Raw genomic sequence first — 15,032 nt, forward strand, 5'->3', positions numbered from 1 at the left:
CATTTTTGTCGTTTTCGAGTGAAATTCTTGGTTTCTGGTTTGGTGGTAAACGTTACTCGCCAAACATCACGCCTGGCTTCCATGTAGACACAAAGGACAACAAACTAAATGGTCCCGGTCCCGATCAATCTGCCTACAGAAATGACCAGCTTGACAGCCTGTTGCCGTAGTTACGCTCTTATTGATTGCCCCATCAATCCAGCCAACCGTTGTGTTTTTCCTTACATCTCTAGAATTGCCAGGGGGAATTCACACCTCGTGAGAGAAACACAAATGCCGAGCAAATTGACGGCAGGACACCATCGGCTGCGCATTTCACCCGTGCAAGTTAACGCCAGCAGTGTAGCTCTACGCTAGAAATATGAAGCTAGGGGGGCGGCGTTTAAAAGCAAAAACAAGAAATGTTTTGTTTAAACCGACGCAGCGTTCGCCTCGCAGAGATGACCCATGGCGGCGTGATTACCGCTGTAAACGGGCTTCTCTATACTCTGGAATTTGTGAATTCAAATGAAAGGAGGTGACGGGCGGCTGCAGAGTCTGTCGATGTCCTTGACCTGACCAACACTAATCTATATACCGCGCAGGTTTGAAACTGCGCTTCTAGAATCCCTGCCTTTGATTCCCGTATTCAGCATCTTTGTTCTCTTTGTTTCCTTTCATCCCTTCCTCTTCTCCATCCCTTTTTTCCCATTACACACAGCATGAACTGATCATGTAAGCAGGGGGACAGTGTTGATTGTGTTACGAGGTTATTGCTTTTTTTTTTCCGAGGGGAATTGAATGGCCAGATGTGTACGAGTGGAGGGAGGATGACGAGTGGAGTGGCAGGAAGTCCGTGAGTGCAATGAAGTCCCACCTCCCACGAGGCAGCCTACATAAAACTGGAAACCTGTTACAGACCCCGCATCCATTAAGACCTCGGCCATCCACCCCCACATGCTTTTGGAAGCTGAGGTTTAGTTATCTAGAGACTAAAAACTATTTAATGCGCTTTTGGTAGACTCCCTTTGACTGAACCTGCTGTGCTATATTATAATAATATATTGATATATTGCCATCTGTAATATGAAATCTAGCTTAACACCGCAAGCCAAGTCAAGTTTCATACAGCTCAATATCACAAATCACAAGTTCTGTCTAAGGGGCTTCATCTTCATCTTGACTTTCCATATTGTAGCCAAGCAGCTTGTCACGGACCTGGTGTCAGATTATCATATATTTTGCTCCTAAAGCCAGACAATAGCATATAATAACACATTATAATGACTCTCCGTTCCAAAGCCTCCAGTCGAGGCTGCGTTGTGCTTGAAATAGACGGACGGACGCGTTTCTCCTTCGATGAGGGCAACTCGTCTCCTCCAGCCGTACGTGCATGTGTGGTTGGGTTATTGATGGGACACAATCCGGCCGCTGTCATTAACTTAATCATCGGGCCGCTTGGGTTTGCTGTCCATCAATTTGACATCTGACCCGTCCTGTCCCCTCAACGCCGCCGATGCGTTTAGACGTCGGTGCTTCCTCGACACGCAATCTCTCAAACGCTGCCAGCTGTGGGAGACGGACCTTTTCACGTCCCAAATCATGTTTACTACTGTCCTCCTTGTTTGTCTAAGTCTGTGTTCTGGGACAAGACAATTATGCATCATAAATCATACATACATACAAGACAACCGCTTAAAGCCAGGTGTAAGCAGCAGCTTAAGTTCTTGTATATTATCTAATTATTTCAATTAAATTAAATATAACAGATCTATCGAAGTGTTAACCTGTGTGCTTCACAATCAAATTATTTTAAATATCGATGATCCACAGTGGTTCCCGACCTTTTTGGTTCCACGTGGCCCCAGTAGAGTTATTCAGAAAGTTTCTCCGATCGGATCGGCCCACTAGAGTGTTTTTCCACATTAATTTACACATCGCAGCTTACTGCCAACTCTGTCTCCATCCTATCAGTCATTTTGTATTAACATGGCTTTGTACCTTTATATATGTATACCTCTATATGAGGATTGTATGCTCTGTTGCATTGGTAGTCTGTTGTCAGAGGGAAAAGCAATAAAAAGTACAGTTCGGCCTCTTTAATTCACTTTCTGAAACACCCGTGCTTTGTTCCCAGCGATGGAGATGTGACTGGGGATATCGTTTTGTTTTCAGCGTTCAAAGAATTTTCCTCTTTCATATCGCACCACTGTATGCTGCATTCGCTGTGCGATTTCCTGGGAAAGATCTCAAGTGAATTTGGGGAAGAAAAAAGAACTGCTAAACCTCCGGAAAAACAACAACTTGTGATTCCCGTTTAGTCCTTATGAGACAGTGTCCACATCCCCAAAATATCCTACCCTTCTCCATTCCTGTCGAGCAAAGTATTTTAATACTCCTTTTCTGTGTCTCTGCCATTCGAACCACCCCAACATGCTCCTTCCATCCTCATTTCTCATGACTCCCTCTGAACTTCCTTTCCCATTACGTCATGCCGGTTCTCTGTCACTCTGCGTTCCCTCTTTCCTATTTTTGCCTCGCTCTCTGTTCCTCATTTTTCCCTTTCTGTCCTCTGTCATCTATTCGCTTTCGGATGTATGCCTCAGTGTGTGCCGCAGCGTCAATATGGATGATGAATTCCTCTGAAAGTAAGGGAATGTTTCACTTTAAAATGTCATCCCCTGAGCTGAAATGCTTGGGTTCAAAATAAAAGTAAAATATCTTCTTTTAATTTTCAACTAATTACAACAACCACACATTTTCTATTTGTTCAAATGGGTGTCAGGTGGGACACTTTAGTGCTGGTTTTATTTTGGGTTAATCGCATATATTCCATCCAACCATCCTGGGGATGAATCGATTGCGGAAAACACCCATTAAATTTAGACGACATCATTCTGAATATCCGTCGACAACAATCCTCAATCAGCTGAGCATCGGTCGATGCCCGAGCCGACTCCCAGTGATCAGCGATGGACAGCAGCCGCGGTCCACTCATCAAAAGGTTCTTGCTCGGCCTGTTTCTTTGTGTAACCGCCTCACATCCGCCTCCACTGCGCTCCTTAACAGTACATCGCTCATATCTCCGCCACTTTCTGAACCCTCTGACTTTGTTCTCATTTATTATTGAGCACCATTCCTCCGATGGGTCCTGTGGTTAACTTTCCCTCAGGGGAATAGATCATTTATCCTCCAGTGACACCGGCGATGGAGCCTTTCCATTAGGACGGTTTGAGGTATTTGCACTCGTTTCTAGACACAGGAAAATCATTGTTGTACAAAAGGTTTTGTCTCAACGATCCTGAGAAAATGGCATGTAAATTCAACCTTCATGTTTGGCTCAAAGCATTTCTAAACCGAGATTGTTGAGCACCATCTCACAGCTTTCAACTGATTAGAATCATTTGTTTCTTGAATTGAATATTCATGAAATTAGACCATATTTTTCATTTTCAACCTTTTCATGTGGCAACATGTTTTATTGCCCAACAGTTTGTGCTCTAGTTTTGTTGTGTTGCCCAGAACCACTCATCACTCATTTGTGTGTGTTGATTGTAACATTAGCAAACGGTGGGAGAGGTTGTTCTGTGTTGGGGCCTTGGAGGGAGTCCCTCCGATCAGGAATCAGGAAACATTTATTGCCAAAATATGTCAAACATACAAGGAATTTGTCTTGGCGGTTGGTGCTTTGCACCCACCCTGAGGGACGCTTGTTTTCCAAAAGCACCCGCATGGGGGGACATGGCGGCCGCCGGGACGTCCCCCAGAGAGACTGCCTGCACAGCACAGAGTGGACTGTCCCGCAGAGAAGACAGACAGCCGAGGACCGTGCTATTTGAATATCGACCGGTGGGGTCACTCCTGGCGTGGGAATGCACTAGCTCTCTGGCAGCAGACACACAAAGGCTTTGGCTTCCCATCGGCGTCCCGGGCCATGAATCAGTGGACATTTTAGAAACACATACAGCTGTTTTCTAAACTCGGCTTCCTGTGTTGGTTGAAATCACCCTCAGCGCGGCTCATCGTTGTCAATGGAAACCACCTTCTCTTAGTTGTGAGTCTTTTTGGCGTCGGCGTAGAGTCAAACTCTCTAATGGCTGCGGAGAAGGAAAGATACTGAACACAATCCTTTGAGTCTCTGGTGTAGCCATTGCATGTTCTCCACAGTGCATGGACCACAGATGCGACAGGTTACCATGACGCCCTGGTCGCTAAGTAACATGGGCTTTATGAACAGATTACTGACTCTCGAAGCGAATCACTTCTCATCCTTCTCTCTCTCTCTCTCTTTGTCACCCTTTTTTACACTTAACAGCGGGCCATCCCGATTTGAAGAATCCTCACTCACGACAATCCACGAAAACTCCATCTCCGCTAGCATTCGTGTTGATTAGATTGTTTAGGAACAACACAAGCTTGAGTTTGAGCGTGTGAAAGGAGCCCTTTTACCATGCAATGTTACGTAGCGGCGCGTAATTACAGAGCAATCACTGATCTCAGTGTCTGGAAGTGGCTCATTACACCGGCAGTGGATGACGGGCTGTGAGTCATTAGACACTGCTGTTAAAGCCCTGATCACAAGAGCAGGCACGCGGCGACACATACGCACGCACAAGCTCACGGGGGACCCCTCGCACGTTATTTTAATAAGTCGTACACTGAAGTGAAAATTCTTGCACCCCGACGAGTGCGCGTCCGCCGTCGCTCCCGGGAACGTACGTTATGACGACTTATGTGCTGTGTCGGATTTGCGCTCTGGGCAGAGCACGTTACGCAATCGCTCACTTTCAATAATGATATTGTTTCCAAGAATGTGCTGATGAAATTCCACCATCTGCCAGATTGTTGAATGAACAACATAAATTCTCTACTGGTGTCACACACCGAGGGCCTTTTATTGCCAGGTAATTATGGCGATGGCATGCCCGCCTACCGGGGGCCTCGGAGAGGAACCACCTTCATTATTGTGAGTCGTCTCAAGACTTTAGAGCTGTCTACTGCTCACAATCAGCTATGGGATCATGGAACACACACAGAAGGAAAGAATGTGCCATGATTGTATTTTACGTGACAACATGCTTCTTAAATCACTGTATATTGTGCGTGTAGTATTTCATACTGATGCTAACATCTATTTCTAATATACAAATCACAAATGATGTTCTACAGTATAAGATAATGCACATATACTATATAACCGACTGTTTTACTATGTCATTTATACACTTATAGGTATTGACATCTAATCATACATAGATCATATAGAATCATAACATTATTTCTGACGTTATATTGTGTATTGTATGTATAAATATTTTCTACAGATATATTAATGTCCTTTTTCTACATTTGTACTGATTTCATTCCCTTTAGCCAGGTTCTGTGCTGTTGTCTAACCTGTGGCTTACCCACTGCTGATTTATCGTATCTTGCATAATCACGCTGAGCACTTAAACGCTGAGTGGTTCTGTCACATTTGAAATATTCGGCGGTTTGCGATGCCTGTCAAACCGGCTGACTCCTCAATGTGGCCATCATAAATCCTCGCTCAGGTCGTCGCGCTGAGAGCCAGAGTTTACGTACATAAATCCTGGATACGCATTTACAGAGGAGGGGGTGACGCTTACATGAGATGGCTTGGACGAGCTAATTTGACCATTTGACAAAAAAAAGAAAAACTCCTTTGTTTGGTGTGATGCAATGTGGCAAAAACGTAGTTCTGTCCCTCCAAAAAAGTGTTTGATGTCTATAATATTCCACCAGTGGGACAGAGATGCCGTGGGGGTGCCAGATATTGGCCACCAGTGACTCATTATTCACCACTTCCTGAGGTGTGCACATCGTGTGTCAACGGCTCCAGTTTTGTCGTCTTTTTTTTCTTTCCTGTTACATGAAACCCATCAGATGTACAGTATTTGCATAGAGAGAGCGAGTATGCATTTGATGTGTCTAGCTCATTATCGCTCTCCTTTTGGCATATTCAGTACCGACACCAGCAGTTGCATAACGCGCGTGTTGTCGCGGCTTGGGCGGGAAAAAATATCCTTTTTATGTCTTAATGTAGCAACGATAGTTTCGATCGCTGAGCACTGTAATGTAAGTGTGAGTTAAAGGAAGCTGCAGAAAACATCCTTCTGATTATAAAAGCCGGGTGCACCTCAAGAAATAGTGACACTGTAAATCTGTGCGTTCGGTATTGTTGTGTGTGTGTGTGTGTGCGTTTTGCAGAACTGCCGTGTCAACACAGCAGCTGGATGCAGCTGTAATTGGGAGTTGCTTGCCGCCAGCTGGCACACAGAGAGCGTGCTCAGCTGGGACTGTTTGCTGGAGCAGAGATGGAGCCGTCAAACCAGCTCACAGCAGTGCTTAGCGACGCTTGTACCAGTCTGTGACCAGTCACTGACCAGTCTCTAACCAGTCACTAACCAGTCACTAACCGAGCGCTGTTTCCCGTCTGAAGGACCACGGTTGTGGTGCTACACGTTCTGTCAACTCGCATGCACTTACTGTACTGTGCAGTTGTTAATGTTTCTTCTTCGTGTGTGATTGTGTGTGTTAATGTATCTCTCTCCTCCCCTTTTTCTGCTCTCCCACCCCTCTCCCCCTGCCTCCCTCCGGGCAGGGAAAGAGGGATCTGACTAAAGTGCTGCCAGTCACTTTAACAGCAGATGCTCATGTTTCCTCAGCACTGCTGAGCCTTTCCTGCACATCAGTGAGATGGCAGGTGTGTGTGTGTGTGTGTGTGTGTGTGTGTGTGTGTGTGTGTGTGTGTGTGTGTGTGTGTGTGTGTGTGTGTGTGTGTGTGTGTGTGTGTGTGTGTGTGTGTGTGTGTGTGTGTGTGTGTGTGTGTGTTTGTGTTGTTTTGTCTTGGCATGACTTGATGCTCTAATCAGACTTCCAGGAATGTGCGTGTTTACACGGTACATCTCTGTGTGTTGCCTAATAAAAGATGGAAACTTGGAGAGGTTGCAAAGTTCTGTGCTTCTGTACCCGATGTTCTCAGAGTGACAAAGTAAAGGGTCCGTTTGTACAGCTCACAGTGATTTATATATTCTCCTCGTGTCAGTGGGTGAGAAGTGCACCTATTGTTTTATTGCTTTACACCCTCCCTCGCTCCATCCCTTCAAACACTCCTGAATGAGACAATTCGGTCCCCCATTATAACTCGAGGGAGAGCTGCTGCCATTATCCTCCAACACGCGTATGGAGAATAAAACACGTTGCAATTTGACATCCTTATTATTATTATTAAGAACAGCTGCTGGCGCTGAGAGCAGAGTGTAATCGTCTCCACTTTGGGTTTATGGGTGTAAATGTGAAACATCATCGTGCATAAAGATGTGTCCATTTACTGCCAGTGCGTCTGGGCTCAATGCGGTGGACACAGTAGTCTGTTTTATATTTTATTGCATTTTCCTGACACATTTCTTGGCAAAAACAGTTTATTTGCGTCTCCGATCAGGAGATTAAAGGCATTACAGCGTACGTGATTCATTTTCTCCAAACAGAAGACAAACTGCAGATAGGCTTGTTCCATGCATGAGCGTACGGCGGATTTCTGCGGCTTGTACTCCGAAGCGGGCAGCTTTCTTTCAATCCATCTCTTTCCTGATACTTCGTACTTTTACTGCATGGACAGTGAACCTCACCCAGTTACAGGTGGCACCACACGTCAGGTGCATTCGCCAGTTTATGAAACAGAAGGTTCTCCCCCCACCAGCAACTGTGTCCATGTTCTCCACGCAAGAATTAAAACCACAGGCAGACTCTTTATTCTCCGGCATCGAGTTACACAGCGTGAGCCAGGCGTACGTAATCTTAATTATGTGTTCTGTAACTCCGCAGGATGCTCTCACTGGTCTTTCTTTAGCAGCTCGCTGATAACGCAGTTTAAGCCAGCTCATTAGCACGTCCATATTTTTGTCCTACTTAATAATAGTCATTGCTTAAACTTATGTAGGAGATTAAACTAAACTATACCTAAAGGTAGGTACTCACAAATTTACAATTCATAAAGTAAGACTGTTCAGGGTTGTTCCTTCAGTCATCAGAGTGTTTGACGTATGTGGTGATGGAGGTCTGCTACAGCCATTAGTGAACCGAAGTTGCCTGGTGATTACCGCTTGGCCCTACAGGCAAACCGATGGGGGTCATGAGTTTATCCAATCGGAGCGAGTGCGTCTGTAGTGGTTATGTTGTGGTGTTTTTATAGTGGGAGGGGGTTGTAAGGGTGTGTTACAGAGGATGGGTATCGATGCTGCCCTGCAGGAAGCAGGGGGAAGAACTACAGCAGCTGCTGACTGTGGAGATCCTCATTAACGTTTTCTCTAGATCCATACGGGACATAACGCCTTTAATCCGTCGTGAGTGGGAAGGAGTTGCAGAATAGCCTGTGAAGCCAGCGAAGAAGTAACAGAAAACAAGTTTACTTTTGCTTTTGGCAAGTCCCGTCTGGAGAAATGTCAAACAAGTGACTCAAAGGATCTGGCTCCATTGATTTGAGAAATAAAAAAGAAGGAGCAGTGCAGGAAAAAGAGGCTACATTTTTTTGGCAATGTCTCTCTGGATTTTTTTTGGAAGCGAAATGTGTGATGTCCATCAAGAAGATTGATGGTGTTTTCATTTTCTGTCCTTTCTCCCATCGGGCTGTTGTCTTAGTGTGAGGTGAGCAATGATATCCACTCGTTTAAGGTCTCACCCGGCGGCCAAACGCTGCCACTAATAACCCAGTATGAGATTCATAATCAGACTTGATTCTCGCCACTGTCACAGAATGAATTCAATAATTCATTTTTTTTAACCCCCTCCTCATCCTCTCCTCATTTCCTAAAGTCATTTACAGTCTCCGCTCCTTCTGCGACTTGTGCCGTTCATCGAAGCAGGAAAAGCCGTATTTTTTTATTTCCCTGGGGAAATTAATAGTAAAGCGCATTTCTGGACAAGGTACAGATTAAAAACTGGTCCCATTATAAACCCATTAACCCAGTCATTAGAACCAGATCTGGGAAAAGATGGAATGTGCGGGTGTCTAATTTTAGCGCAACACTGTGTCACAGCGAGTCCTAATTCATACCTACGGGTGCAGAGACGAGTATTTGGTGAATAAAAGATGTCAAACACCGAGCTGTGCCTTCAGTGTCGTGTTTATTAAGCTGTCCATACTGAAGAACACTAAGACTTTTTGTTAGTTTTTCAACGCGGCAGTGATGGACAGATGGCGTGTGCCAGGTTTGGTTAACACATCCTGGCATGGTGTGGGTGTTTTCTCCTTCTCCATCCTTTTGTAAATCTTTAAAATCAGCTGATGCGAACACTTGTCACCCTGGGGATAAAGTGCTGAGATGGGACCGAAGCCATCATCGGGATCGGAGCCAAAAACTTTGCTTTTACAAAGAATAATTAAGCTGGGCTAACGTACTGCATTCCTCTCGCCTCCTACTCTCTCCTCCTCCTCCTCTTTCTCCCCCTCCACCCCCTCTCTCTCTTCTCTCAGAGGATGGCAATGGAAGCAGAAAAGTTTCAGATGGACCACGTGTGGCGGGGCGACAGCGAGGTGAGTGAGGCTGCGTCCGTTAGCGCCGGGTGCGTTACAGCAAATCACATCGGATGAGAGGAGCCGGGGGAGGGATGAGTTATCCAATATCCATTATCCAACATGGTTGTAATAATTGGATGGGGGAAATCTCATTACAATGACAGAAGTGCTGCTACGAACTTCATACAAGATTGAACTTCATTATTATTCATATAATAGGAAGAAACAGCTTAGTTTAAAACATTTAAATGCAAATAATACAACAACAGTATTCATTTACTAATTGAATTACTTTGCCCGGTTGCCGGTGCAGGGAATTTGCACAATGGCATGGTAGAGCTGCGGTGCAGCTCTCCCTGCTGCAGTGTTTTAGCTTCGTCCGTTTCATGCAAATGTACTGTGACGGAAGAACAGATTCACTTTGCCGTTTAGTCTATTAACTTATAAAAGTGTTGTTTGCCAATCCTAAATAACCTCTCTGGGGTTGGATTCAATTATCTGCTGTATTACAATGAATGAGTTTGATAGTCCTTTGTCTGGTCGTAGTAATAATATTGACTTTTATTTATAGGGAGATTTCTGCCACACCTCAACCAACTGAATGTCTCAGTATTTGTGTAATTTGTATAGATTTTCCCAAAATAGGTTGTTTGGCCTGGAGCTCTGCACAAATGTAGTGAATTAATAGCGACGTGTCCTCCGTGAACCTGAACAGAAGCGTCTTGTCTGCGTCAGAAATGTATTTTATTTTGAAACATTTTTTTGCCATTTCTGTCGGTCTGTGACAGAAACGTTCATTTCTCAGATTTTTTATCAGAATCATTAACATAAAGCTAATAAATTACTTGAAATAAATCAACCAAAGTTTAATGCACAAAGTAGGCCTGCACAATGTATGGATTTGTATCATCGCCGAGTCTTGAAATACCAAGTGGGGCGTGTGTGTGTGTCAGTGTGTTGCGCATGCGTCTTTTATTTCACCTTTGATAAGTAGGCCGATACCTGTGGGCGTCTCTCCCTGCTGACGTTAAACAATTAAAAGCTGTGACGTCAAAATTGGTTGCAGATGTCGTTAAAACACAAGCTTCTCTAAACAGGTCAATTTGATTAATAATTTAATATAAATGTCTCTTACTGGTTCTCGTGTCTGCATTTTGATCTCTTTTTATGTGACACTGCGGTTGTCTTTTACAACTTGAAACAATATGTGCAGCTGCTGTGAATTCAAGGTAAAGGCTCCATACGCGTCTTCAGACAAAACGCAGATCCCAAGCGGTGCACGTGCACGTGCACGTGCACCACAACCAATAAAACCACCAATCATCCATTTACGTCTCAACTCTTTCTGCCTTTCACCATCTCCCACCCAACAGGTGTCGCGGCAGCCTCGGCGGTGCGACTCTAACCGCTCGAGGTGCGCGTTGTCAGTGCCGGTTTCACTCCTGATGTAACTGGAGGGGTTAAGAAAGCCAAACGGAGAGCAGATGCTGCAGCCTTCGGCTCGGTTTACTCTAATGGTGCGCTAATTGCATGCTGTTTAAAACAAAGGGAGTCGCAATGGCCGGAGAAGTCACGTGTTTTGCGAGCAGCGGTGAGCGGATGGTGGAAGTCAATAGTAAAAAAAATAATAATAATACCATCTAGACCTGTCTGTGTGGGAAGTGCCCCGGAAACTGTCACTGTATAAATAGAAATAAAAATGTAAATTGAACCGTCCGCGTGGCTCCAGGGCCTTCTTGTGTCAGCGGGAGCCATCGGCCAGCACGTTGACGCTCTTGCTAGCATGTGTGCTGACGGGAAGGACGGACGGACGGACGGACTGAGAGCAAAACAACACCACTTACTTCACTGATCCTCAGCGTCAAAATCACTCTGGTGCCTCGCTGTGAGAGAGCGGCGTTTAAATTGTAGTCACGGTTGCAACTAAGACAAAAAAAAAGACACATCTACTTCCCTCGGGGCCACTGTTGAGATTAAGTTACATTATTTGAGTAGAATCTTAAGCGGTCATTTATTCTGGCCAATAGTTTCATTCCATCTGATCTTTTTGGCATCCTAGACAAAGTGTTTACAGAGGTAAAACATTCAAACGTAGGGAAGATGCTGATTTGGGGCCTAGAAGTCATTTATCAATCTGCATGCTGTGATTCACTGCTGATCTCATCCTGTTTCTTTCCATCTCTTCACAGGTCGACAAAATCGTTTACTACAATGCCAAAGATGACGTAAGTTGAACCTGATCCCACAATTTCTAAATTCCGCCAGTGCAATTAGAAATGCAAATTGTCGAATATAGCGCGAGCAACCCAAATATCCAGCTGCCCAGGAAACGAAACTGAGAGCAGATGACGTTGATAGGAATCAGTGAGAAGAACATTTTGTTTTTAATCTACAAGGTCCAGTACTGGTTTTGGACCCCACCCTCAGAACCACATGAGCATGCATGAGACCTCCGCCGGCCTCAGACGTCATCTGTCTGCTCTCATAAACAGGGATCAGCATCTAGTTCCCCCCCCCCACTACCCCAGTGGGAAAGAACCACGTTCCCGCAGCACACTAGTGTCACTGTGTGTTTGACTGACAGCCCCTCTCCCCTCTCTCTATTCGTCTCCCGATGCCGGGGTTTATGTTTTCGGTGCCTGGAACCTTACGTTTCTCAATATTTTTCTGTCACACGGTGACATTTCAGTGGATACCAACATTGACACCTTGTCATTCGCGGTAACAAGAAAGTGCATGTATAGAATGTTTGCAAAACGAGGGTGACGGACCCCTCCGGAGCCATTGAACCCGCTGCGGGATGCCACTGAAACTATTTTTCTTCTTCTTTGGTGCAGCTCAATCAGACAGAGGACGGAAAGGGAAGGAAGAACAAATATCTTCCGGACGACTTTGAGATAGACCCCGACTTCAAGCGACCCGTCTCCTACAACACCACCGCCGTCCACATCCCCACGGACATATACGAAGGCTGTGAGTGGAAACGCAAACTTGCATTGGCAAGCCCCGCCCTTTTCCCCTCTTTGCCCCTATCGCCACTGTGTCCGGTATCTCCAGTACGTTTTCCGTGATGCGTGGCTCCGCCTCCCGGCGCTGTCTGCGGGGTGTGAGCCGTTCCGGTCTATATATAGCCTGGATGCCGACCACCCAATGGCCCAGCGCTTTTACCCCCCCCACACACCACCCGTCTGCACCCTGGTCACCAGCTGCTCCCTTCCCTCCTGTTCATGTCCAACCCCGCTGACCTTAACAGTTGAACAAGAATGTTTTAGACGACGCATCTATTTGTGGATTATTTGGCACGTTTATCGCCACGCTGCCGTTATGCCGTTATCATCACTTTCTTAACTTACGAATGCGTCTTTTTTTTATTGATTCATCATTTGCATATTGTTGAGCATAGTTTAACCTTTTTTCATTTTAGCCATATTTGGAGGAAGGGGCCTTGCTGGTTAGTTGGGCAGTCCACTGCTTTGGTCCGGATTTAAGGGTTGCTTTGTTTTTTTTAAGTGAAATATATTAACAACTGTTTGACATAACATAGGTTGAACTATAATAGCTTTAGTTATTCCCTGACCTTTTCCTCTACTGCTACCAATGTGTCCAAATATACACTTAAAGTGGGAAAATGTAAAAACACTTAACAAAAACTCGATGAAATCAGTTGTAAGTTTATAAAACCTACTGTATTGAGGGAGATCATTAAAGGCTCCTTTAAATATCATTATCTCATCTTTATCCAATAGTTATAACTCAATGAAATAGTCCATCTCTCCCTTCTGGAGCCCCTCACACACTCGTCAGGGCAGCGCTCTCTAACTAGAATTGACCCACAGTAATTCAATCTGTTACCGTAAAGAATGTTTACCGAATGGGGCCGGCCTTAAACTCTTCTGATCTGAATAATTGGAGTTTTAAGCGTTATGGTCTTATAGTGTTAAATGTGAAGTGTGTAGTATTACTGTTTTACTGTTTTACTGTATTACTGTTAACGTAATATTAGCATCAGGTAATGACTTTTGCATTAGGAGTTGGTCTTCAAACAGTAATTGCCAGTAATTTTAAAACCGCAATACATTAAACAGAGAGGCTTCCTTGGAAGAGAGACTTTCTCTAATGTATGGGTGGATGCATGCATGGCATGCGCACACACAACTGTCTTCTGAGTTAACCTAAAGAATGACTAATTAAAATGCAAGGACGGATACGGACAAGCGCATGTAGATCTCCATTCAGTCAGAAACGTACAGTCCAGCACTTTATAGCTACTCTTGTATCGTTTCATAGTTACACAAAACGTTCAACAACGCACAAATGCTGCAGCCAGCAAACGGTTAAACCTCTCCCTTAAACTCAGGCATGAGCTAATGGCCTCCATGGCATTGATTGAGCATTCAATATCAATTTCAGTAACGATGGCCACGCTGGATTTGCTAAATGAAGGCGACTCGGTCGCACAGCGAGTCACTCTACATAAGTTGTTCTATTAATGGGCAGAGTGACAGGCCTCTGAGGCCTCTGACCGGTCACGCGTGTGCTGGTGTCATACAGTCCGTCTTCTAATCGCTTTACATCCTTCATTGTGGCCTCTTCCCTTCTCTCCTTCAGTCCTTACTGACTTCCTTCCTTTTATTCGTCTCGTGAAGATTTCTCTTGATTTACTCCTGGTTTGTAGTCAGACATTTTTGGTTGGAGATTATATAGCATTTTAACAATAACCAGCCATTTGTATGTGTAGAAATTGTCTGTCTACATAGTTGCATCCGGCTTATCGGGGTGTGTCTGTTTGATCTCCTTCCGTTCTCAGGTTGGAGGTGGAGGGTCCAGTCCGGGTGTAGCTGGTTACCTAGCAGTAGTGTCCCGGCTGCCCCGTGTCTCAAGTCGAAGTGTCCCTGAGCAAGATACCTAACCCCTAAATGCTCCCTGTGTAAAAGCCATGGGTTTAAAGTGTAATGTAAGTCGCTTTGGATAAAAGCGGCAGCTAAACGACCTGTAATGTAAAAGTGGTGCCAGATTGATGCCACTCTGAACTGTCGGCGTTGTCACAGCTGTGTGTGTGTGTGTGTGTGTGTGTGTGTGTGTGTGTGTGTGTGTGTGTGTGTGTGTGTGTGTGTGTGTGTGTGTGTGTGTGTGTGTGTGTGTGTGTGTGTGTGTGTGTGTGTGCGCGTGCGTGCCAAACATAATTGGACACGCCCTCGTTTTCTGTCTTGGAGCGGCTGGTAACTTGATTAGGGACTTTGTCTAGACAGGACTGGCGTCCTTGCGGCTTTTACTGGCGCTGAAGGACAGATGTGTCATCCTCAAACTCTTCTTTGATTGCGGTCGACTTTCTCTGCAACCTTCAGCCGTTCTATTTTTTTTATTCTTCCCTCTTCATCTTCTTAACAATCGCTTGGCTCGTTTTTTAGTTCCTTTCGCCCCAAAACTTCTCCCTCGCTCGTCGCGTTCGCTGTTTTTTCATGCGTCCTCGTCGTCCTTCTCGCCTTCTGCCGTCCTTCTCCTCGGCAGTCCGCTTTGT

The 15,032-nt window shown here is 45.1% G+C and overlaps 1 protein-coding gene across 2 annotated transcripts in view; it reads left to right on the forward strand.

Moving 5' to 3' along the window:
• cacna2d1a (calcium channel, voltage-dependent, alpha 2/delta subunit 1a) overlaps window positions 1–15,032 on the forward strand; it is a 58,941-nt gene that overhangs the window by 14,166 nt on the left and 29,743 nt on the right. For both annotated transcript variants that reach the window (XR_013467273.1, XM_040174689.2), the window contains exons 4-6: window positions 9,473–9,532; window positions 11,704–11,739; window positions 12,352–12,487. Coding sequence is in view for 1 of the 2 variants with exons in the window: in XM_040174689.2 (XP_040030623.2) it covers window positions 9,473–9,532; window positions 11,704–11,739; window positions 12,352–12,487 (232 nt within the window). In the remaining variant the exon portion in view is untranslated. The remainder of the gene's footprint in view (window positions 1–9,472; window positions 9,533–11,703; window positions 11,740–12,351; window positions 12,488–15,032) is intronic.

Source organism: Gasterosteus aculeatus, chromosome 4 (genome assembly GCF_964276395.1).
Source record: "Gasterosteus aculeatus chromosome 4, fGasAcu3.hap1.1, whole genome shotgun sequence".
NCBI classification, from domain to species: Eukaryota; Metazoa; Chordata; class Actinopteri; order Perciformes; family Gasterosteidae; genus Gasterosteus; species Gasterosteus aculeatus.